Raw genomic sequence first — 26220 nt, 5'->3', positions numbered from 1 at the left:
ATATCCTTTTAGTAGTCATGGTGGGCAGTGCACAGGGGATGGAAGGAGGAAGGCAGTGAGAATGAGTCAGTGAAGTTGTGCCCGGCTGCGCACCTGCACTCGGGCGTCGGGCAGCCGAGCGCCCCAACACAAAACTTCCTCTTTCTGTGGTTCACTTGGGCCGAAGTTGGTTGACAACGCCCAGGTGCACTCCCGATTGGTCACGTAGTGAGGAGAAAAGAAGGAAATGACGCGGAGCTTCAGGGAGCCGCGGCTGCGGTACAACGTCAGTAAACTAAACCCCAGCCCCGGAGGAGCGCGGCTCTGATCGGATCGTGGAGAGCAGCTCATCCGCAAGCCATGGGGAAGATCGAGTGGGCTATGTGGGCAAACGAGCAGGCGTTGGCCTCCGGACTCAGTGAGTAACCCCGCTGTCTGCCGAACTCCGCAGAATTTTCCGCAACCCCCCAAATAGCACTTTCTGTGCGCGCCGACGAGACTTCTGATGGTGGGAAGTTTTGATGTGTTGGTTGCGGACTGTCCGCACTGTGATGGAGTGGGACTGTCGGTTTGTTACACTCCTGGGTAACGGGTATGTCGTTTATAGTGATTTACACAACAAAAATTACTGGGATTACACATTGCGTGAAGCACCCATATTCCTAGTCCAGATCATATTGGAACAATTATTGGGTTTCTGTCAGTGTATTTTTGTGATTTTAGATCGGGGTGTAATCTTGAAGTTTTCGCATGTTTGATCCTAATTTTTTCATTGTGTTTCCTTGTAATAGTTCTGCTGATCGGCGGTATAGTGGGAGTGGCCGGGCAGTTTAAACGATGGGAGTTTGCGGCGTATGGCATGTATCCTTTACGAGGAAGACGCTACAATTACAGCCACTTTACCGACCCCCTCACCCTGGAGATTGCGCACTGTATATAAAGTTTAATGCAAATTCTGAATCTAATTATTTGTGAATTGCTTTGAGGAATGGGGCGATCATTTCCAACTGTGACTTATTGCGTTGTGTACTATCTGTCAATTCCATTCACTTCCCAGCTTGTCCCTCTCACCTCAAAAGGGAACTCCCCCCCCACACACACACACACACACAGAGACAGCCAATGCAAGCAAAATCTGTTAATTGATTAAGAAAATTGTTGACAGGTGTGTTACCTCAGGTTAATAAAGAAGTTGAATTTCACGTGAACTCGAAGAGCTCGTGGCAGGTGATGTGGTTTTCAGGAACCGCGCCATCATTTTGAATTCTGGTGGTCCGAGGGCAGAGTTGTGGGATTTTTCTGGTCAACAGGTCAAGTAAAAATGAAGACAACGTTGACTTGGGATTGTGAGTTAAAGCAGAGTGCAGATTTGAATTCTGTGGCATGCTGGGATGGGACATCGGTTGATGTAAAATGGAAGTGATGCTCTGTCCTGCTTGTATTCCTCTTTGTAACCAGAGCAATGTGATTACTCCTTAACAGTCCCTTGAATTGATCCATCATGTTGCTCGATTCCGTTAAAAATCTTTGCTAATCAGTGTTCAAGAAGGTGGATCAACATTACCATCTCATTGGCAATTAATAGTGGACAGTAACTGCTTCCCTATGCCAGCAAAGCCCACAATCTTTGTTTGTCTTAAATATAAAGCAAAACTAAAGAATAAATTTATCAATTGGGTTCTTGTGATGTGTATAACAACCTATTATTAGTTTGAGTTCTTAAAACAATTACTGGCACCTTTTTAATAATAGACAAATTCTTCATGGTGAAACAGAAAACCAAATATATTACTTTGCACAAAAGTAATGGAATGTGTGCAGAAGTTTGGTTAAAGAGGCCCACTGTTAAGGTAGTCATTCAAAAGCAAAGCTGAAGAGTTTGAGAGATGTCAGGGTTTAATGCCGAAGTAACCAAAGGCAGAGCTGAGGAATGCATAAGAAATCAGATCTAAGGGAAAAGTCAAGCAAGGTTCAGTAATAATGGTCATGGCATAAACTGAGCATCAGCTCAGTGCCTCCATGTTGGTGAGGACATGGCATCAACCAGTTGTATTGCTTGTTTTTGTTCTGTACCATCACTTTCTCCCTGTTATATCCCAAACCCATTGAGATAAACAGCAACATTCTACATTCAATAAGAACTATTTAATAACTTATTGTTCCCCCACAACTCTAATTTTTCAACTTACTTCAAAGTGGATAATGCCAGACTTCACACAAAATGCTGGTGGAACACAGCAGGCCAGGCAACACCTATAGGAAGAAGCACTGTCGATGTTTTGGGCCGAGACCCTTCGTCAGGACATTATTTACTGTGTTTCCCATCTTAATTATAAGTATAGGCAGCTGGGTATACAGCTCTGTATTTCTTCACCCATGTCCTAAAAACAGTGGAATGCTGAGGCACCAGTCGAGATTCTGGGCGATTATGAACTGTCATGCCCTGACAGTTAATGTTTGGAGCTTTTGTACCATCTTTGTCTCCTTAGTAAAATTGAGAAATTTTAAATTCATAACAATGTGGTGAAACTTAGCAGCCAAGCTGAATCCAAAGCTTGATAAGCAGAAGTGAGAGTATGTTTTGGTTGAACAAGTCTGATTAGGATAGGGTACTTTCGGGGAAGGCATTGTAAGAGAGCAGGGGTGGAAGGAAAGCATTTTTTTTAAAACTTTTTTTATTGTATTTCAAGTAGTTACAAAAATAAAAGTATGGAAAAAATGTATATTACGCATCCCCCCTCCCCTTAACCCCTCCCCCCAGCATCCCTATAGAAAAAAAAGAAGAAAGAATGAATGCCTGGAGATCGGAAGATCCCCACATGCTCCATGGAGTTCGTAATAGCTTTAGTATATATATTTATTTCTTTCCCCAAATAACCAATTATTTCATCTTCGGAGCACCTGTATATTTAATCCTGTCTTTTGTAAATAAGGGCGCCAAATTTTCAAAAATGTTTCATATTTATCTCTTAAATTATAAGTAATTTTTTCAAGTGGAATACAGCTATAAATTTCTTTCTTCCAACGATCTATACTTAAATATGTATCCGATTTCCAAGTAACTGCAATAGCCTTTTTCCAAGTAACTGCAACTGCCAATGCAATTTTTATAAATTCTTTCTGATATTTATTCAATTTGGGTATCGGTTTTATCCCTTCAATATCACCTAGTAAAAATAATATTGGATTATGTGGAAGTTGTATTCCAATAAAACTCTTAAATTTGTCCAAAGCATTAATCACTTCAAGATATCTTTACTGTATGGCTACAGTCTCAGTGGCTCATAGTGAGCATCAAAAGGAGATGTGTTTTCAAATAAAGCTTCTGAAAGTGCGGAGCCAGCATCTATGAAGCAGGAAGAAGGAAAATGAGATGTGGGCTCATTTACTGGTCAGCTTGGGTTCCCTCTCTGTCTCCTTTGTGGGTGTCCAGCTAAAGAATAGCTGGACAATGTTGCATAAAGAATGTGACATTGCTGTCACAGTCAATACATGTCTGTGCCAGAACTGTTTGCAGGTGAAGGGATTCACTGTTTCTAGAACTCTTGAGTTCAGTCTGAGCGGTTCTATATATTGTATTTGTGTGTTGAACTAAAGAGAAGCAAGACGGACATATTGTTCCAAATACTCAGCATGCCCATCTGGTATATGGAGCCTAGCAACCATGCCATTATTGAGAATCACGTTGGGAAAGGGAGGAGGTGTTATGTTGGACAAGGGAGCTTCTATTAAGACCATAAGACATAGGAGTAGAATTAGGCCACTCAGCCCATCGAGTCTGCTCCACCATTCCATCATGGCTGATCCCAGATCCCACTGAACCCCATTCACCTGCTTTCTCGCCATGTCCTTTGATGCCCTGAGCGATCAGAAAACAATCAGCTTCCACCTTAAGTATACCCACGGGCTTTTCCTCCACCACAGTCTGTGATATTCATCTGCATCAGCTCAGCAACAGGCCCTTCAGCCCATCTGGTCAGTTCTGTACCATTAATCTGCCTAGTCCCAGCGACCCACACCTGGACCATATCCCTCCATACCCCTTTCATCAATGTGCCTATCCAGTTTTTAAAAATAGGGCCCCTGCAATTTCTGCACTTGTCTCCCACAGAGTCTGAGGGAACACATTGTCAGGCCCTGGAGACTTATTCATGCTGATTTGCCTCAAGAGACCAAACAACACCTCCTCTCTTCTCAGACATCTAGCCGAGCACAGGTTTCGGTTTTAACTGATGTTTCAATGACAAACTCTGCCATCTTCAATGAAGATTAAAGTTGATACCTGGACCCGACTGGATGCCCAAGATAAGTTTATGCATCTTATATGCTGAGAAAGCATTAGATCCTTTATTATTCCCTCCTCTGTAATCTGTAGAGGGTCCGTGACCTCATTGCTGCATTGCTGCACTCTGTGTCCATCTCCCAGATTTAAGATAGAAACATAGAAAACCTACAGTACGATACAGGCCCTTTAGCCCACAATGCTGTGCCAAACATATACTTACTTTAGAATTTACCTAGGGCTACCCATAGCCCTCTATTTTTCTAAGCTCCATGTACCTATCCAAAAGTCTCTTAAAAGACCCTAATGTATCCACCTCCACCACCACATTGCCAGCAGCTCATTCCATGCACTCACTACTCTTCTGTGTAAAAAAACTTATCTTTGACATCTCCTCTGTACCTAATTCTAAACACCTTAAAACTATGCCCTCTCATGTTAGCTATTTCAGCCTGGGGAAGAAGCCTCTGACTATCCACGTGGTCAGTGCCTCTCATCATCATGAGATCGCCCCCATCTCTTTTGGCCTCATGTATAGATTACCACTCTGATCTTTCCGAGTGATTTTGTGTGTATTGCTCAGATATCTAGCATCTGCAGATTTTCTCTTGTTTCTGATCTTTCGGGGGACCATTTTTGTCCTTTGCTATCTTTTTGCTCTTACTATATCTGTCGGGGCCCTTAGCATTCTCCTTCACCTTGTCTGCCAGGGCAACCTCATGTTTCCTTTCAGCCTTCCTTATTTCCTACTGAAGTGTTCTCTTGCAAATTTTACACTCCTCAAGTACCTCATTTGTTCCTACCTACCTATACCTGCTTTGCATCTCCTCCTTTTTCTTAACCAGGGCCAAAATATCTCTCAAAAACCAAGGCTTCCTAAACCTGTTATCCTTGCTTTTTATTCTGACAGGAACATACAAACACTTACTCTCAAAATTTCACTTTTGAAGGCTTCCCATTTACCAAGTACACCTTTGCCAACAAACATTTGTAATGCCATGCAATTGGCCTTCCCCCAATTTAGAATCTCGACCTGAGGACCAGACCTATCCTTTTTCATAATTACCTTGAAACCAATCACATGATCACTAGATCAAAGTGTTCCCCTACACAGAATTCTGTCACCCATCATGTCTCATTCCCTGATCGCAGATCAGGTGTCACACTTTCCCTAGTTGGGACTTCTACTGTATGTATGAGTAAGAAAACTCCCCTGAACCCATTTGACAAACTCTTTCCCATCCAGCCAGTTTACAGTAATGGAGTCGCAGTCAATATGTGGAAAGTTAAAATCACCTATTATCACAATCTTATGTTTCTAACAACAGGTTTCGATCTTCCTATAAATTTGCTCCTCTAAATCCTGCGGATGTTTGGGTGGTTTATAAGTCTTCCTACCTCATAAAGTCATAAATAGGACCAAGATTTATGTGGAAATCCAGGGGGAATTTCTGGAGTAATTCCTGGTCTGATTTTATGAATAACTACTCCATCCGCTTCCCAGAATTTACTCTAACCTACCCTAAAGATCTGCACGATTACCAGTGCTTGTCAGCTCTGTTGTCTTAATTTTCTTAATTGATCCAATAGAGGTTCTGTGCTTACTAGTTGGTCCATAGCTCTTTGTTCAACCTAATTCTAAACTTATTGCATTGCATAAAGAACATCTGCAAGTTCAGGACCAAGGCTTCATTGGAGTGGGAGAGGTGAGGGTGGAGATGATCTGTGCAATAAAGTAAATTTTTTTGGACTTCAATGTTTTGAGCGGACAGTGCCTCATGTGGCAGAGTTGATTCACGACAAAGTGTGTATAGGGGGTGGCATAGGGGTCAACAATGCATTGTTTTCATGATTAAAGTGTAAGTTTCATGTTTAAATCAATAGATATTTGAAGTGCTTTCAGGGTAAGATCATAATATGCTTTTGCACCAGTACATATTAAAGATTTAAAACAATCATCAGCTGCTTTCATTTTCAATTCACTGTCTAGATGCAATAGGAAAGGAAGCTATATATGGGTCTTTTAAGAGACTCCTGGATAGGTACATGGAGCTTAGAAAAATAGAGGGCTACAGGTAACCCGAGGTAACTTCTAAAGTACATGTTCGGCACAGTATTGTGGGCTGAAGGGCCGGTATTGTGCTCTATGATCTATACTGTACTGGCAAATTCTACCATTTGTCTTCAGAAATGTGACATTAAAATACCAGCACCCAACATTTGTAGATCAAGAAAAAATCATATTTCACATTCTTCTGAAGTGATTGGGGGGTGTTAATCATCCTCCGTGAAATAAGAAGTTGTGTTCCATTAGTGAGTGGAGTCCTTGTCTTGTGTCAAACTTGTATCGATTCTTCTCCAAAATCTTCAGTTGTAGATTATCTGGCTCTAGTCTGCTTACCACAATCATCTCACTAGTTCATCTGGATCTATGTTGAGATGGAAACGCCTCTACCATACTAAAAGTATGGTAAGTTTAGAGAGGGACTTAGTAAGCTTCTGACAGCATTTCATCTGCAGTGTTGAACAGCTAATCTTTGCTGTTTAATTTGTTTAAAAGGTCATGTCATTAGGAGAGAGGTACCATGACCATTAGAGGATTGCACATGCTGAATCATTGTGATTATGCATTTTTTCCTTACCTGGAGACGTTCAGTGCTGCAGGAGCTTTTGTAATGTTACTGGAATATCCCAGAGGCAAAAGGAGAAAAGGCACAACCATGGAGAGACCGTAAGTAAACGTTAAAATGAAAAATTAGACTGCATTTAAAAGTGATAAGTATGAAGAATTAATTACTCAAATCAAAATATTTTGCATGATGCAAATAGTGACAGAACTGTGGGATTTGAAATAATTATATGAATGAATAGGGTTTGTACTTTTTCTAAGTTAGCCAAATATAGTTTCATACTCTATCCGATGATAATTCTATTTATCTTTTTTTTGTATTTAGGGGTCAGCGCTTTCTGGCAGCTGTTGTGAACTTGTTCGGACCTTTGACCCGGAATTACTACATCCGTGCTATTCTCCATGCATGGTAGAAATTCCTCAACTCTCTTTCTGTATCTTGAATTTTCTTTATTGAATTGAATTGGCTTTATTTCTTACATCTTCCACATACATGAGCAGTAAAAAGCTGTACATTACATCTCTATCTAAATGTGCAATGTACAATCATAGTAGTTTATAATAAATAGAACAGTCAATGTAACATAGAAATACTTGGTACAAGAATCATGGTCTGAGCACACTGGTTTTAATATAGATTTTAGTAACTTGATATCCAAGCAATTTTGTTCTTGTAATTTTCTTATCCAGAAAGAAATGAGTAGCTTTTAAATTTTTCATTATTATTGCTTAAAATGTGTTGTTTGGTTGTATAATGCTCAGTATGTTTAACTTTCTTACCTGTGATCAATGCCAAATAAGTTAGTGAGTGTTGTCATGTTACAGGATTTTCAGGTATTTATTTAGTTGATGTCTGGATTACGCTGTGCTTTGGTGGCAGGCTAACGTATTCTGATATTTGCTTAACTCTCTGCAGCCTCGCTGTGCCTGGAGGATTTATGTTACCTACAGTTCTTGGCACCGTAAACCTGGGCATTGCCAGTCTTATTTATCTCCTTGTAAGTCGATTTTAATATTCTTGTGGAATTGTAACCTGATACATGATCTTTCTCAATTTCCAGAACATGTCAGTCACTGTTAGTTTGCGAAACTGTTATTACGTGTGAAAAATTGTTGTAAGATTTTTTTTAAATCTTTCATGAGATGAATGAGTGGTTCAGTTTTCAATCTGGATTCTTTGTGATCAACTAGTGATCGATTTATTTTGTTCCGAACCTGTTGCTAGTTGAGTTCACAATCTATTAACCAGAATGAAGGCGATTCTCTGTAAGCAGCTCTAGTCAGGAATGCTGAGGTTTGCAGTCAATGGCCACTTTATTAGGTACCGGATTGAAACCCAGTGTGATCTTCTTTGCTGCTGTAGCCCATCCACTTCAGGGTTTGATGAGTTGTGCACTGATAGATGCTCTTTTGCACACCACTGTTGTAACGTGTGGTTATTTGAGTCACTGTCACCTTCCAGTCAGCTTGGACCACTCTGGCCATTCCCCTCTGACCTCTCTTATAAACGAGGCAGTTTTGCCCACAGATGGTTTTTGCCGCTAACTAGATGGTTTTTGTTTTTATTTTTGGCGACATACCCCGTAAATTCTAGAGACTTTGTGAAAATTCCAAGAGATCAGTAGCTTCTGCGATACTCAAACTACCCCATTTGGCCCTGACAATCATTACACAGTCAAAATCATTTAGATCACATTTTGTCCCTATTCTGATATTTAGGCTGGGCAACAACTGAACCTCTTGATATTATCAGCATGCTTTTATTCATTGGGTTGCTGCCACGTGATTGGCTGATTAGATATTTGCATTAATAAGCATGCGTATCTAATACAGTGGTCGCTGAGTGTATATTTTTGATACCAACACCTGCATCTTTGGCAAGATAGAGCAGTAATACTAATGTTACATTTTCAATGTGAAACCACAAACAAGCAAACACTGTCCAACACCTCACCTCACCTCACCTCAGCCACTGGTTACTGTACTGATAACTTACCAAGTTCACTGACAGAGTGGATATACACTTCACAATAAGGATAGTTCTATGCAGTCCACAACGAGTCTCATCGCCAGCCTAAGATACCAAGCACTACTGGTTATTACAGGTAAAAGCAAGGGAGTTTGTTTCAGCTGTTTGCTAAAGCCCTGTGTGTGAGTGGGAGTTGCAGTGTACTCAGTAAGAGATCTAAAAAAAAATTTCTATCTTCAAATTAAATAAACATTTGCAGCTTTTGATTGTTTAAAAATAAACAAAATGACATAGAAAGATAGTGAGCTCAATGGCAGAAGGCTTGAACAGTGTAATAGAATGAATAAGATTAGTTCCTGTTAACAGAACCTGTTGGTTATATGCCTCGAGTCATTTCATAATAAACCGTCATGACATGTTTTCATAGGATGTAACGAGGCAAAACTATCTTCTGTTAGTAATAGAATGGCAGGGCATTATACATCCTCAGTGACCTTAAAAGCAGCTCTGATCTATTGGATGTATACTTACATCATTAAAAAATGTGCATTTGATTAAATGATAACAATTAAATAGTCAACTAAAAAGTCAGACGTGACTTAGAAGGATGTTAAAGTCTTGTACTGTCATTGAATCAGTCTCGGCTAAACAAGCAGCAAGATGTGGGTTCCTACAGCAACATTTAAAATTTACAGTTTTTTTTTGGTATTCAGAATTTAAGCAGTGGCCAAGGAGATGGAATGTCTCATGATCTGGGTCACTGGACTTTCCCTTTAACAGATGGTAGTCTTAATTCTTGAGGGAGTTACTGGGCTCTGGTCCTGACGAGAAGCTCCTCCTGGTGAAGTACTCTTGTTTTCTAACTTCCTGTAGAAGTTAGTTGAAATTTCAGAACTAAAGCTGATGCCAGATCTGTAATTGCAGAAATACTCTTTTTGGTAAGTTGTGTTTCTTCCTTGGGGCCTGTAGGATCTTTGGTTCAACTGCTGTTCACTGAAGCAAGCTACAGTGGGTGGAGTTTCCAGTGATACATCCTTTAGGAGGAAGTCAGTTCACAACTGACAGCAGTGTGTCTATAATGATGCGGTACTATGGTGCACTTTTGAACCTGAGTCACTTTTAATAGAATGTTTATTGTAACCCACACCTAGCTTATAATTTGCTTGCATTTCATGCTGTAGTTCATTGAACAAGAGGAGGCCATTTAACCACTGGTAACTGTCCGCCATTTTAATAAGAAATCCTGATGAATGGTCTCGGCCCGAAGCATCGACTATTTACTCTTTCCACAGATGCAGCCTGGCCTGCTGAGCTCCTGCAGCACTTTGTGTGTATTATTTTAATAACAACATAGTCGGTCAGTATCTTATTTCAGTCAACCATTTTCACCCTTTTGACTAATGATGGAAAACACTGAAATGTTTCATTTAGCCCAGTTCCCACACGGCTTACAAGGAAAAAATTCGCTATTGACTGTATGCTTTTTGTGAAGCTCTTTCCACCTCCGCTATTCAATGATATGCCAATTTAAAAAAATTCTTCAAATACATTTTGAACATTCTCACCGGATGAAATAGTTCCTCCAGATTTAGTTGAGGATACATGTTTGAAAATCACCTGCATTTGCGGCTAGATGGAGCAGCCGTACTGATGTTCCATTCTCAGTGTGAAATTAGACCGCTCAAAGCACCCCCTCAAATATTTAATTTGTCTGTACTGTGAACTACTTAAGTGTTTTAAACTGAAGTGAAATATTAGACATGCTTATCAGCGTCAGATTCCTAGGAATTTGCTGTATTAATTGTTTATAATAAGCAGTTGGTCATTCTGGCAACTCATTAATCGTCAGTATTTTCTCTCTTTGGCTCTTTCTTTTTAAGTCACTCCACAAAATCATATTTCTTTGGTCAAGCTTTGGTCCCATCTCTATCTTATTCTGTAGTTTCAAGCAAAAATCTGACACGATGCTCCTTTGATGTACTTTGGAACACTTTATTAACTTTAAAGATGCTCTGTTAGTAGAGGGTTTTCTAGTAACAATGCAAATGTAATGATTTTTGATTGAGAGTTGAGCATAGAAAATAACTCCTCTACCAAGACCATGCCTATGAGCTGAGTGTCCTTGACTCCATCCCACAGCTACCTGCTACAATACTAGCACTGCCCAGCTCAGCAAGAGATTGAAAAAGCCATCACAGCATTGAGAAACAAGTGTGTATCTGGAGCCAACTAACCCCTGCTGGAGTAGAGGTGCCAGTGGCACAGGCCTGGCACAGATTAACCTCACCCCCTTCTTCTGGGAGGGGGAGAGCATGCCAGATGGTTACAGAAATGTGATAAACGTAAGCGGCTTCGAGAAAGGAGATAACTGGTCATTGCAGAGGGATCTCCCTGAAATCTGCTTCAGGGAAAGTCGTCTCATGTATACTCCTCAACCGTCTCCTTGTGTTGGACCAAGAGCTTCTTCCAGAATTTCAAATGGATTTCAGCCATCAAAAGGTACATTCATCGCATATTCAAGGAAAATGCAAGAAGCAGTTTGACTACTGGGCATGGACTTTCTCAACTTCGTAAAAACCGAAAGGGTATCTGACAGCTGAATTGGAATTGGGAGCTGGTCAGAATTCAGCAAAAAAAGGGTGTTTTATTTAAGAAAGGGAAAGATGGAGAATGAGATTATATTTTTAAGAGATACATGCTTACAGTATATAAGTATTGATAAAAGTATATAAATATTAGTTAAGACAAGTGTCGAACCCTTTCATTCAGAAATGGGAGAATATACAATGGGGAACAGGGAAATATTGAAGTAAATAAACAAGACTTTGGTTTTGTTTCCAATAGAAGAAATTCTGTGCAAACAAAGACTATAATGAGAATGTGGAATTCGAGTAAGTTAATAATACTTTAGGGGACAAAGAGCTGTAGAAATGAATGCCAATGTAAACTGGTAAATCCCCAGGGCCTTGTATTCTTCATCCCAATGCACTAAAAGAATAACCATGAAACTGGTGGCATTGTTCGTCATCTTTTAAAACACTTACACCGTGGAACATTTCCTGCAGATTTGTAGGTTGTAAATGTAAGTCCCCAAAAAAGAAGAGAGAAACGAGGAATAATGGGCTGGTTAGCCCAACATCAGTGGAAAGGAAATGGCAGGAGTCCATTATAAAGACAAGGTGATAAGACTCTTTAAAAATATACATATTAGTGGGATTCAACAGAGTCAATATTGTGCCTGACCAAACTATTAGACGTTTTAAGGATATAACTAGTGGAAAATGAAAAGGGAAAGAACCAGAGGGCGTTGTGTATTTGAGTGCTTGGGCCTCAGCTATTTGAAATGTATATCAATGATTTGAATGAGGGAATGAAATGCAATGGTTTTTTAAGCATATTGATGACATCAAGCTGAGCGGGATTGCAGTTTGTGAGAAGGCTGCAAGGAGTGTCGAAGGTATATTAGACAAGTTGAGCACATGAACAAAATGTGGCAGATGCAGGCTGATGTATATAAATGCAAAGAACATGACCTGTAGATGGAACAGAAGGACAGACTGTTATTTAAATGGTGGTAGATTGATACTGATGTACAAAGGGACTTGGATGTCTTTGTACACCAGGACTTGAAAGCAAACATACAGGCACAGCAAGAGTTAAGAAGATAGATAGTATATTGGCCTTCGTTACTCCTCCTTGTGATCCTTCTTGTCTTCTTAATTGCTCCGTCCAACAGGATTTATGAAGAATCATTTGGTAGAAGAAGTAAAAGCATACACTATTTTCTAGATGGAGAGAAAATTCAAAGAATCTGAGGTGGAAAGGGACTTGAGAGTGCTTGTGTAGGATTTGCTGAAGGTTAGTTAATTTGCAGGTTGAATTGGTGGTGAGGAAGGCACAAACTGTATGAGTACTTATTTCAAGAGGACTAGATTGTTAATGCAAGGATGTAATGTTGAGACTTTATAAAGCCCTGGTGAGGCCTCACTTGGAGGACTGTGAGCAGCTTTGTGCCCCTTATCTAAGAAATGATGTGCTGACATTGCTGAAGGTTCAAAGGAAGTTCATGAAAATGATTCCGGGAATGAAGGGCTTGTCTTATGAGGCGTGTTTGATTGCTCTGGGCCTCTACTCACTGGAATTCAGAAGAAGAAAGGATGATCTCATTAAAACATCAAATGTTGAAAGACCTCGAGAGAGTGGATGTGGAGAGGATGTTTCCAATGGCTGGAGAGTCTGAGACCAAAGAACATGGAATAGAGGGATGTCCATTTAGAATGGAGATGAGGAGGAATTTCTGTAGCCAGAGAGAGTGGTGAATCTGGAATTTATTGGTACAGGCGGCTGTGGAGGCCAAGTCATTGGGTATATTTAAGGCAGAAGTTGACAGATTCTTGATTAGTTAGGGCATGAAGGAATATGGGGAGAAGGCAGGAAATTGGTGCTGAAGACAGGTGGATTCGAGATCAATGCTACCGCAGAAAACTGATGCATCGTGGGAGATGGAAGATCAAAAGCAGTGAGCTGGCTGCTGGCTGTGAGCCTGGAGACCCAATATCTTTGGGCACAGAGCTCAGAAAAAGTGACACAACTTAGAAACATAGAAAATAGGTGCAGGAGTAGGCCATTCGGCCCTTTGGGCCTGCACCGCCAATCAGTATGATCATGGCTGATCATCCAACTCAGAACCGTGTACCTGCTTTCTCTCCATACCCCCGATCCCTTTAACCACAAGTGCCATATCTAACTTCCTCTTAAATATAGCCAATAAACCGGCCTCAACTGTTTCCTGTGGCGGAGAATTCCACAGATTCACCACTCTGTGTGTGAAGAAGTTTTTCCTCATCTCGGTCCTACAAGGCTTCCCCTTTATCCTTAAACTGTGACCCCTCGTTCTGCACTTCCCCAACATTGGAAACAATCTTCCTGCATCTAGCCTGTCCAATCCCTTTAGAATTTTATACGTTTCAATAAGATCCCCCCTCAATCTTCTAAATTCTAGTGAGTATAAGCCTAGTCGATCCAGTCTTTCTTCATATGAAAGTCCTGCCATCCCAGGAATCAATCTGGTGAACCTTCTCTGTACTCCCTCTATGGCAAGAATGTCTTTCCTCAGATTTGGGGACCAAAACTGCACACAATGCTGTAGGTGTGGTCTCACCAAGGCCTTATTCAACTGCAGTAGAACCTCCCTGCTCCTGTACTCAAATCTTTTTGCTATGAATGCCAACATACCATTTGCCTTTTTCACTGCCTGCTGTGCCTGCATGCCCACCTTCAATGACTGGTGTACAATGACACCCAGGTCTCGTTGCACCTCCCCTTTTCCTAATCGGCCACCATTCAGATAATAATCTGTTTTCCTGTTCTTGCAACCAAAGTAGATAACCTCACATTTATCCACATTAAATTGCATCTAACCGATCCAAGTCACCCTGCATCCTCTTAGCATCCTCCTCACAGCTAACACTGCCGCCCAGCTTTGTGTCATCCGCAAACTTGGAGATGCTGCATTTAATTCCCTCGTCTAAATCATTAATATATATTGTAAACAACTGGGGTCCCAGCACTGAGCCTTGTGGTACCCCACTAGTCACTGCCTGCCATTCTGAGAAGGTCCCGTTTACTCCCAGTCTTTGCTTCCTGTCTGCCAACCAATTCTCTGTCCAGATCAATACCATACCCCCAATACCATGTGCTTTAAGTTTGCACACTAATCTCCTGTGTGGGACCTTGTCAAAAGCCTTTTGAAAATTTAAATATACCACATCGACTGGCTCTCCCCTATCCACTCTACTAGTTACATCAGACATGATTTTCCTTTCACAAATCCATGCTGACTTTGTCCGATGATTTCACCTCTTTCCAAATGTGCTGTTATCACATCTTTGATAACCGACTCTAGCATTTTCCCCACCACCGATGTCTGACTCACCGGTCTATAATTCCCCGGTTTTTCTCTCCCTCCTTTTTTAAAAAGTGGGGTTACATTAGCCACCCTCCAATCCTCAGGAACTAATCCAGAATCTAAGGAGTTTTGAAAAATTATCACTAATGCATCCACTATTTCTTGGGCTACTTCCTTAAGCACTCTGGGATGCAGACCATCTGGCCCTGGGGATTTATCTACCTTTAATCCTTTCAATTTACCTAACACCACTTCCCTACTAAAATGTATTTCCCTCAGTTCCTCCATCTCACTAGACCCTTGGTCCCTTACTATTTCCGGAAGATTATTTATGTCCTCCTTAGTGAAGACAGAACTAAAGTAGTTATTCAATTGGTCTGCCATGTCTTTGTTCCCTATCATCAATTCACCTGTTTCTGACTGTAAGGGACCTACATTTGCCTTGATCAATCTTTTTCTTTTCACATATCTATAAAAGCTTTTACACTCAGTTTTTATGTTACCTGCCAGCTTTCTCTCATAATCTTTTTTCCCTCTCCTAATTAAGCCCTTTGTCCTCCTCTGCTGGTCTCTGAATTTCTCCCAGTCCTCAGGTGTGCCACTTTTTTTGCTAATTTATATGGTTTCTTCTTTGGACTTGATCCTATCCCTAATTTCCCTTGTCAGCCACGGGTGCACTACCTTCCCTGGTTTATTCTTTTGCCAAACTGGGATGAACAATTGTTGTAGTTCATCCATGCGATCTTTAAATGCTTGCTATTACATATCCACCGTCAACCCTTTAAGTATCATTTGCTAGTCTATTTGTTCCTTTATTGCACGCATTTCTAATTTCCTGTTTAATGCCATCCCCAACCTCACTACTACTGTTAGGTGGCCTGAACACAACTCCCACCAGCGTTTTCTGCCCCTTAGTGTTATGCAGCTCTACCCATATCGATTCCACATCCTCCAGGCTAATGTCCTTCCTTTCTATTGCGTTAATCTCCTCTCTAACCAGCAATGCTACCCCACCTCCTTCTGTCTATCCCTCCTGAATATTGAATATCCCTGGATGTTGAGCTCCCATCCTTGGTCACCCTGGAGCCATGTCTCTGTGATCCCAACTATATCATATTCATTAATAACTATCTGCATATTCAGTTCATCCACCCTGTTATGAATGCTACTCGCATTGACACACAAAGCCTTCAGGCTTGTTTTTACAACACGATTAGCCCTTATACAATTATGTTGAAAAGTGGCTCTTTTTGCTTTTTGCCCTGGATTTGCCTGCCTGCCACTTTTACTTTTCACCTTACTACTTTTTGCTTCTACCCTCATTTTACACCCCTCTGTCTCTCTGCACTTGTTCCCATCCCCCTGCCACATGAGTTTAAATCCTCCTGAACAGCAGTAGCAAACGCTCCCCCTAGGACATTGGTTCCAGTCCAGCCCAGGTGCAGACTGTCCTGTTTATACCAGTCCCACCTCCCCCAGAACTGGTTCCAGTGCCCTAGAAATTTGAATCTCTCCCCCTTGCACCATTTTTCAAGCCATGTATTCATCTGAAATATCCTCCTATTTCTACTCTGACTAACATGTGGCACTGGTAGTAATCCAGAGATTATTACCTTTGTGGTCCTACTTTTTAGTTTATCTCCTAACTCCCGAAATTCACCTTGTAGGACCTCACCCCGTTTTTTACCTATATCGTTGGTACCTATGTGCACCACGACCACTGGCTGTTCACCCTCCCATTCCAGAATGTCCTGCAGCCGCTCAGAGACATCCTTGACCCTTGCACCAGGGAGGCAACATACCATCCTGGAGTCTCGTTTGCGGCCGCAGAAACGCCTATTGATTCCCCTTACAATCGAATCCCCTATCACTATATCTCTCCCACTCCTTTTCCTTCCCTCCTGTGCTGCAGAGCCACCCATGGTGCAATGAACTCGGCTGCTGCTGCCTTCCCCTGATGAGACATCTCTCCCAACAGTATCCAAAACAGTATATCTGTTTAGGAGGGAGATGACCTCAGGGGACTCCTGCACTACCTGCCTACTGCTACGCTGTCTAGTGGCCACCCCTTCCCTTTCTGCCTGTGTAGCCTTTACCTGCGGTGTGGCCAACTTACTGAACATGCTATTCACGACTTTCTCAGCATCGTGGATGCTCCAGTATGAATCCAATCGCAACTCCAGACACTCAATGCGGTCTGCCAGAAGCTGCAGCTGGACACACTTCCTGCACACATAGTCGTCAGGGACACAGGAAGTATCCCTGATTTTCCACATGCTGCAGGATGAACAAACCATGGGGCCGATCTCAGCTGCCATGACCTACCCAATACTTGCCTCAACATTTGAAACTTTCTCCTTTGAAAGGAACTTACCCGGCCTTATCTTACTTGGAGTGAAACTCGTCCTCAGCCTCTGCTCGCTGAAGCCTCTCAAGACAAAGCCTTCCTACTCTGTCCCCTTCTACTCCGTCGCCTGCTCTGTCTACTGTTCTCTTTAAATACTCCCGCTGCCTCACAGTCCGACTTAAATGCGCTCGCGCAGTCGTGCCCCTGTTAAACTGCCGAAGAAACGACGGACTTTTAACACCATATATCAGTGAGTTGTTTTGTTATGTCTCCCCTCTTGCTGTGAAATGGAGACACCTCTTTCTCCCTTATTAGGGGGAGGGAGGGAGAGGGAGAGGGAGGGAGAGAGAGAGAGTAGTCTTTGGGATCCTGCAAGTCTGTGTCTTTATTAATGCTTGCTGCATGCTTGAGTGCTCGGTGGAGGGCACTGATGTCTTTTTGCTGGTGGGGGTGGGAGAGTTGTCACTTTGCTGCTGCTTAAGCTGGGGGGGGGTGGGTTTGGAGTTCTAACGTTTAACTGCCACTCATTCTTTGGGGCACTCTTTTGCTTTTGTGGAATTTGCAAAGAAAAAGAATTTCAGAATGTACTGTATACTGAATACATTTCTCTGACATTAAATTAAACCTATTGAAATGGATCAGCCATGATGTATTGGCAGAGGAGACTCAAAGGGCCAAATGTCTTACCTCTACTTCTGTATCTTATGGTCTTTTCAAGTTCAAAATCCTGCTAGATACTTTAACAATGGCATGCAAGCCATGATCCTAACCAGTGAGTATACCACAGACCCTAAGTCAGTGTAGATTGGGTCATCACCCTGGTGCCATTTTGTCTTGCACACTGCTGGAACTTACCCCTCCTACAACAAGCTCCCCACTGGAATTAATCCACAGGACCCACGAGAAGCTGTTCAAACTTCTTCACCTCTAGTCCAGAGTTAGGTTTGCCCCAACCTCAATCATTGAGTTACAGGTAGTGTGGAAGTGTGTACTCTGAGGTTGAGCTGCAAGACGATGTTTAGCACCAGTGAAGGAAGCAACTTTTGGAAGGTACTTGTTTCTGCTGCACAATACTGTCACTGCACTTGACACTGCAGCTTCACGATGAGCCCCTTGAGCAAGTGAAGCCAGTTTTCAGCAAATGGAGAGATCCAGCACCGCTGGCTCAGGTGGGAAGAGCAAGCTCTAAGTCCTGGCACTAAGCTTGTGGTGTCTGGAGCAGCAGAGATCCCACCTTCATTCCTGCTTCTGGGACATGGAATAGGCAGCTCTGCAAAAAGCCAGTGTCATCTTCCAATGGACCAACATCTCCCAAGATGGTGCCCAACTGAGCTCCAGAAGGAGAGCCATATTGTCCGGGTGCCAGACGCTCACCCACTTGGTGCAATCACTCTTTTCTGAGGACTATCTTTACAGGAGATTTCCATGAGGCAGAGAAAGTGCTTGGAAAAATTGTAACATCTTCCCCAACTTGTGGCAGTCGTTGGCCTGTGAGCACTCGAAGGAGGGAATCACTAAGAGCCTTCGGTCTCTCCAATAGAAGCATGGAGCTCCATCGGAGAGACTCCTAACCGTGTGTCTGCTCTGCCGCATCACCTGCCCACCTGTGCAGGTGAGGACACTTCAGCCACCTACCTCTGGACCCCACAGAACAGGAGCGGAGGCAAGTCATTCTCAGCCTTGATGGGCTGCTGCAGTGAGCAGGAAGCTGCACATCCATTGCAGAACGTACACATGATACACAAGGAACTCTCAGTCAGGGCATGTATGGTTTATTCCTGTGTTTCCCACTCCCAGCTTCCAGAGCTCAGTGTGTACAAATTCTTGCAACTCCTGGAGCAGTCAGTCAACTGGTTCCTTAAGGTTATCATAGCTGGGAGGGAGGGAGGGGAGTGTAGTGGGGAGAAGCACCCACTACCTATTTAAAGCTCCCAATTTTAAAAATGTATCAAATTGAAATACATCCCAATTTGCTTGTATGTCAGATAACCCCTGACAACCGAGTGTGGTGCAGCTGCTGACCTACCGAGCCCAGCAGAACTGTTTGTACTGACGGGAGAAGGGGAAAAGGCAAAGTCCCCAAGGCCAGGCAACATCCTGGTAATTTCCACATCCTTTCTAGTTTAATATCATCCTTCCTTTAACAAAGTGGCCAGAACTGGATGCAATGCTCCCAAGTGCGGGCTCATCGATACTAGACAGATCTGCTGCACTCAGTGTCTGACCAATGAGGGCCAATGTACCAGGTGCCTTCTTCGCCATGCAGCTTCTAGTGAACTACTCACTTGCATTCCTGTTATCAGTATTGCTCCCAGAGACTGGGACTGTCGCATTCTGTGATCTGACCATGAAACCACACACTGCATTGTACTTTCAAATGATAACAATTCAGACTAAAACCCAGCATTGTATTCTTAGAGATTTTTTTTCTATTGAAAGCTATGTTTTAGGACAATTCTAAACTGACACATGCAACAGTAAGATGAGTGTGATGTATGATGTTCTACAGTTGTACCGTGGAGAGCATTCTGACAGGCTGCATCACCGTCTGGTGTGGAGGGGCTACTGCAGGGAACTGAAAGAAGCTGCAGAAGGTTGTAAATCTTGTCAGCTCCTTCTTGGGCACTAGCCTACAAAGACCCCATGGCATCTTTAGGGAGCAGTGTCCATTATTAAAGACATTCAGCACCCAGGGCATGCACTTTTCTCACTGTTACCATCAGGTAGGAGGTACAGAAGCCTGAAGGCACACACTCAGCGATTCAGGAACAGCTTCTTCCCCTCTGCCATCTGATTACAAAATGGACCTTGAAGCTTTGGACTCTACCTCACTTTTTTTTAATATACAGTATTTCTGTTTTTGCAATTTTTAAAAATAATCTATTCAATATGCATAATTGATTTATTTGTTCATTTATTATCATGTTTTTATTTTATATATTTTTTTCCCCCTCTGTTAGATTATGTATTGCATTGAACTGCTGATGCTAAGTTAACAAATTTCACATCACATGCCGGTGACAATAAACCTGATTCTGATTCTGCTTTTACAAAAATTAATATGGATTATCTTTCTCCATATAGGCTGCTATACGAAAGGAGCAATGGAGCCCCATCCAGTCAAAACCATCTCAAGACTTACAGGCTGGAAAAAGTATTCATCAGCCCCCCACAAATCCTCCACCTCGGCCGCCTGCAGACCATCGAAGGAAACTAGCGGACGATGCAGCAGGTGCAACACCAACACACAACTGAGATTGAGGTCATCAGTCGAACTACAACTGTAATCTCTATCCTGTTTTGTAAATGAAGTTTACTGCAAGTTATTGTAGGTCTTAGGAGCAACACAAGCTCGGATTATGATGAAAGGAAATATAAACAGATATTTTTTGCTGTGCTTTTTTTTTCCACATGAAGTGATCTGTTGCAGCGAGGGTTAATCTGTGTTTTTATTCATCAAATGTTACTGTTTGTAGAATATAGTTACGTGAAGCTTTCCTAGAAGTTGTACTTACAGATATTTTTACATTATTTTAGGTCTGTTCCTTATAAAGACTAATAAAAATTGATTTATAGATGTGGATAATCCTCCATGTATAGTAAAAATATTTTGGCTTTGCATCAAAGCTAGGAACAAATTTGCCTTTGATAACTCTTGATCTCGTGATCATTTTCAATCAATGGAGCTGGAGCCTCCACTTCTGAAATATAATCCCTGATTTATTTAGTTGACGAGACAATTTCTGTACCATTGTATTAAAATCTACTGAAAATGACAGCTGAGCTCAGCAACACATCAAAACCTGCTCCATTATATGACCTTTTCCTTTTCATTTTGGATCACTCCCTGACAGTGATGAGCGGGAAAGTGTGTACCTGGGCTGCAGGATTACTACAGATAGGATTAAACTTGGCACCAGTGATCTATAACTTCAAAGGCATTTAATTTCATGTGCTGACGGGTCTCTTAATTTCCACAGTAACAATCGCCCTCTGCAGCCCCATGTACTATTCTTTGTTGTAAAGGACACTGTTATGTCTGCGGTATATTAAAGGATTGCACCTAGTGAACTATATTCTCCTCAGCTGCCCATACTCACAGAAAAATGTATTTACTTTGCTTAGCGACCAGGAGAAATGCTAATTACTCTGCTATTGAATTAATTTAGTTTGTTAGTTCAGGCTGCTTTATTGCATCAAATACTTAAAGTAAGTGGGGTATGGCAGAACTATTTTAAAAGGAGCCATCACTTAATGGAAAAGTTACTTGTTTATGTCAGCTTAAATGCTTCATGAAATTAGCAATGTAACTACAAAAAAGTGGTTCATCTGTGCTGAATAAGAAGCATGTAACAATGATCAGGGAGTATGTTTAAAATGGCCTAACATGTTTTGCTTGTAATTCTAATAGCTAAGGAACAGGAACTTATATTGCAATAAAATCATCCTAAAAATTATATTGTTTGTCAGTGGAATGGCATAACTTTTCAGTTCTTACTTAGAGTGAATCATGTAATAAAACTTACTGTTGCTCCAGGTAAGGGTTTGGACCGGAGGATCCACATTAGTGTGAGCCAGTTTTGCCTGGTGTCTGATGCACCATTTGTGAAGTGCCATTTTACCCTTCCAGAGCTGTAAACCTTGACCTTGACTGGTGTAGAACTGGGAGAACATTGGATTGGTTTGTGACTGCCTTGCTCAGGGGCACTGCTGGATTGAGAGAAGCCGCTTCAGTCCGCTCAGACACTTTCATTTCCCTACAGTTTAGTTGCTGAGGGTCAGAAGTTACTGGAGGCATTGCTGTAGTCAGGGCATGAGCCAAAGATGTGTCCAGTGGGAGAGTGACCGTCCACTCTCAGGAAGTCTTCAGAGCCGATACTTGTGGATCTCCCAGACAGTGGTTGGGCATAGTACCACCAGCAGCACGCAAAGCATGGTAGTGTGTTCCAGGCATCCCCACCCACACAGAAGAACAGTCAGTGGCTTGTAGTATATTTGACGTTAATGTTAACTGCTACATCAGTTACTTTGTTCTGTAAATGATTAATTCTCAACTTATTCCAAATGGTGGAAAAGGCTGTCTGTCGTGAGCCTTCAGAAGATCATTGGAGTGGTCCACGTTGGGAAACCCTGACCACTGTCAACATTTACGATCCACTCTCACTGGCCAAATGGCCAAGCCAGCGGGACCCTGGGAACTGGGAGGGTGGTAGAGCCGTGGGGCCAGTGCTCATTCGCCCATTGGACAAGATCGGCTCTGTGTTCACAGGCCCTGGGGCTCCAGAGTTGCCTCTGCAGGTACGTTATGCAGGAAGACCTGTGGCCACAGTCTCATGGTTGGGCAGTGCCTTCCTTTGTTCTGCAATATCCCACAACTTGCTACTCAGAGGTTACCAAGGCACTGCCGTCACCAGGGAATGATTTCATCCACTTTGATTTCAGGAGCACATGACATCTCAGGCATGAGGTTTGCCAGTGCCACTGGTTTCTCGTGAAGGCAGGCAGCAAAGTAGCTATAAGTGTATCCTTAGTACCCAAGACCACTTTATTACCACTAAAGGTTTCCACTCCCTAAATGTGATAGATTTTCTTGTAAGCTGCAGGAACTATCTGAAGATGGGTGCCATGGTTCCGGGAAGCACATACAGTGACACTTCTGATCAGCCAGAGGGACGGATTCTCAAGGGCTACCCTCCACCTCCAGGGCTGTTCACGTCAGTGCACTGTCCAGTGATTACAGCTGCTACAGCGAGAGGTACCAAAGAGCCAGGATCTGGACGATGCAGATTTCCTCAGGCTGAGATTCCATCGTCTGATCAGAGCAAGTGGACACGGGTTCCCTGGATTCACGCCTGGTGGCTGGGGTGATATGTTTGTTCTTTGAAGAGTGACTGAGTAGCCTTGGCCCATATTCTCTAGATTTTTTTTAACAGAGATCTCATTGATGTTGTCTGTTCTTGTCAATCATTTAGCAAAATTATTATTAGGCATAACATCTTAATACCGAATTTATTCAGTAGCAGTTACAGGGGAAAAAGCCCTGGGTCTGATTGATGTTGCTGTGTTGATAGCAGCTGAGAACACAATGGAATAATCAAAACTACCTTCTCCCATCAACACACACACAGTCTCACCTGCACTCACACACACACTCATACACACACTTTCATGCATGCACGCACACTCACATTCACACTCACACACCATCAGTTGTTCACCCATATCTCGGATCTCAACTTTCTGGCTTCTAAAACACAAAATATTAATTCTTTGTGTTGACCATTTGAACTCTCATCTTATGTTTGCAATCAATAGACAATAGGTGCAGGAGTAGGCCATTCAGCCTTTTGAGCCAGCACCGCCATTCGCTGTGATCATAGTTGATCATCCACAATCAGTACCCTCTTCCTGCCTTCTCCCCATATCCCTTGACTCAGCTATCTTTAAGAGCTCTATCTAACTCTTTCTTGAAAGCATCCAGAGAAATGGCCTCCACCGCCTTCTGAGGCAGAGCATTCCACAGATCCACAACTCTCTGGGTGAAAAAGTTTTTCCTCAACTCCATTCTAAACGGCCTACCCCTTATTCTTAAACTGTGGTCTCTGGTTCTGGACTCCCCCAACATCAGGAACATGTTTCCTGCCTCGAGCGTGTCCAATCCCTTAATAATCTTATATGTTTCAATCAGATCCCCTCTCATCCTTCTAAGTTCCAGTGTATACAAGCCCAGTCGCTCCAATCTTTCAACATATGACAGTCCCGCCATTCCAGGAATTAACCTTGTGAACCTACGCTGCACTCCCTCAATAGCAAGAATGTCCTTCCTCAAATTTGGAGACCAAAACTGCACACAATACTCCAGGTGTGGTCTCACCAGGGCCCTGTACAACTACAGAAGGATCTCTTTGCTCCTATACTCAACTCCCCTTGTTATGAAGGCCAATATGCCATTAGCTTTCATCACTGCCTGCTGTACCTGCATGTTTACTTTCAGTGACTGATGAACAAGGACACCTAGATCTCGTTGTACTTCCCCTTTTCCTAACTTGACACCATTCAGATAGTAATCTGCCTTCCTGTTCTTGGCACCAAAGTGGGTAACTTCACATTTATCCACATTAAACTGCATCTGCCATGCATCTGCCCACTCACCCAACTTGTCCAAGTCACCTTGCATTCTCATAACATCCTCCTCACATTTCACACTGCCACCCAGCTTTGTGTCATCTGCAAATTTGCTAATGTTACTTTTAATCCCTTCATCTAAATCATTAATGTATATTGTAAATAGCTGCAGTCCCAGCACCGAGCCTTGCTGGTCACAGCCTGCCATTCTGAAAGGTACCCGTTAATCACTACTTTTTGTTTCTTGTCTGCCAACCAATTTTCAATCCATGTCAGTACTCTGCCCCCAATACCATGTGCTCTAATTTTGCCCACTAATCTCCTTTGTGGGACCTTATCAAAGGCTTTCTGAAAGTCCAGTACACTACATCCACTGGCTCTCCCTTGTCAACTTTCTTAGTTACATCCTCAAAAAATTTCAGAAGATTAGTCAAGCATGATTTCCCCTTCGTAAATCCATGCTGACTCAGATCCTGCTACTGCTATCCAAATGTGCCGCTATTTCATCTTTTATAATTGACTCCAGCATCTTCCACACCACTGACTTCAGGCTAACCGGTCTATAATTCCCTGTTTTCTTTCTCCCTCCTTTCTTAAAAAGTGGGACAACATTAGCTACCCTCCAATCCACAGGAACTGATCATGAATCTATAGGACATTGGAAAATGATTACCAATGCGTCACGATTTCTAGAGCCACCTCCTTAAGTACCCTGGGATGCCCTGGGGATTTAACAGCCTTCAGTCCCATCATCTACCCAATACCATTTTCTGCCTAATGTGAATTTCCTTCAGTTCCTCCGTTACCTTAGGCCCTCTGGCCAGTATTACGTCTGGGAGATAGTCTGTGTATTCCCTAGTGAAGACAGATCCGAAGTACCTGTACAACTCATCTGCCATTTCCTTGTTCCCCATAATAGATTCGCCTGTTTCTGCCTTCAAGGGCCCAACTTTGGTCTTAACTAATTTTTTCCTCTTCACATACCTAAAGAAGCTTTTACTATCCTCCTTTATATTCTTGGCTAGCTTACCTTCGTACCTCATCTTTTCTCCCTGTATTGCCTTTTTAGTTATCTTCTGTTGCTCTTTAAAAGTTTCCCAACCCTCTGGCTTCCTGCTCATCTTTGCTATGTTATTCTTCTTCACTTTTATTCTTATCCTGTCCTTGACTTCCATGTCAGCCACGGTTGCCCCTTACTCCCCTTAGAATCTTTCTTCCTCTTTGGAATGAACTGATCCTGCACCTTCTGTATTATTCCCTGAAATACCTGCCATTGTTGTTCCACTGTCATCCCTGCTAGGGTAGCTTTCCAGTCAACTTTGTCCAGCTCCTCCCTCATGACTCCAAAGTACCTTTTGTTCAACTATAATATTGACACTTTCAATTTTCCCTTTTCCCTCTCAAATTGTAGATTAAAATGTATCATCTTATGGTCTCTCATGAGACCATGATCTCATGATGAACTCATCAGTTCAATGAACCCGAAAGAGAGAATTTTGCCCTAAAATACCACCATTTTGCCCCAAAGTGCTAGCACCTATTAGCTGGGGAATCAACACACTTGTTCCCAAGGCCCAGGCTCAAGGGGAGATTCCCAAATGGTCCTTCGGGTCATCTGTTCATCCCAAGGTCTGTCAGCTCTAAGGTACTTCATGGGGACGTGCATCGAGAATGACCGCTCACCCAGGAGTTGGCAGGACCCTCCAGTTGATTAAGAGAGATACTAGTAGCCTGGAATGGCTCAAGAGGTCCAAAAATACATGCAGGCATGTGTGGTGTGCACTGGGAGTAAGGGGCTTCACACCCAACCTCAAGGGCTCCTTTATCTTCTACTTGTCTGGACAGACCCAGGGTGCACATCTCCATGGACTTTGTCATGGGTTGTCTGCCTTCCAAGGAGAAGACCATCATCGTGGTAATTGTAGATTGTTTTTTGAAAGCCTGCCAGTTCATTGCCTAGGACAAATTATTGTTTGGCGGC

General features: G+C 42.5%; 1 protein-coding gene across 1 annotated transcript; it reads left to right on the top strand.

The window, feature by feature from the left end:
- Positions 1-216: 216 nt before the first annotated feature.
- On the top strand, positions 217-21571 carry LOC132406929 (cytochrome b-245 light chain). Its single transcript, XM_059993061.1, has 6 exons — positions 217-397; positions 771-840; positions 6918-6992; positions 7216-7299; positions 7807-7888; positions 20199-21571. Exons 1-6 carry the CDS (start codon positions 340-342, stop codon positions 20367-20369), a joined length of 540 nt encoding a protein of 179 aa, XP_059849044.1. The 5' UTR covers positions 217-339; the 3' UTR covers positions 20370-21571.
- The last annotated feature ends 4649 nt before the right edge of the window (positions 21572-26220 follow it).

Source organism: Hypanus sabinus, chromosome 17, assembly GCF_030144855.1.
Source record: "Hypanus sabinus isolate sHypSab1 chromosome 17, sHypSab1.hap1, whole genome shotgun sequence".
Taxonomy (NCBI): domain Eukaryota; kingdom Metazoa; phylum Chordata; class Chondrichthyes; order Myliobatiformes; family Dasyatidae; genus Hypanus; species Hypanus sabinus.
Note: the sequence above shows the minus strand (reverse complement) of the source record. Positions and strands in the feature narration are given on the sequence as shown.

Bases quoted from the DNA above. Each gene is read 5' to 3' on its own strand.
- LOC132406929 (XM_059993061.1), top strand. From the start codon at position 340: ATGGGGAAGATCGAGTGGGCTATGTGGGCAAACGAGCAGGCGTTGGCC. The intron at 398-770 runs GTGAGTAACCCC...TCCTTGTAATAG, and splicing joins GGCGTTGGCCTCCGGACTCA to TTCTGCTGATCGGCGGTATA. The intron at 841-6,917 runs GTATCCTTTACG...GGAGACGTTCAG, and splicing joins GAGTTTGCGGCGTATGGCAT to TGCTGCAGGAGCTTTTGTAA.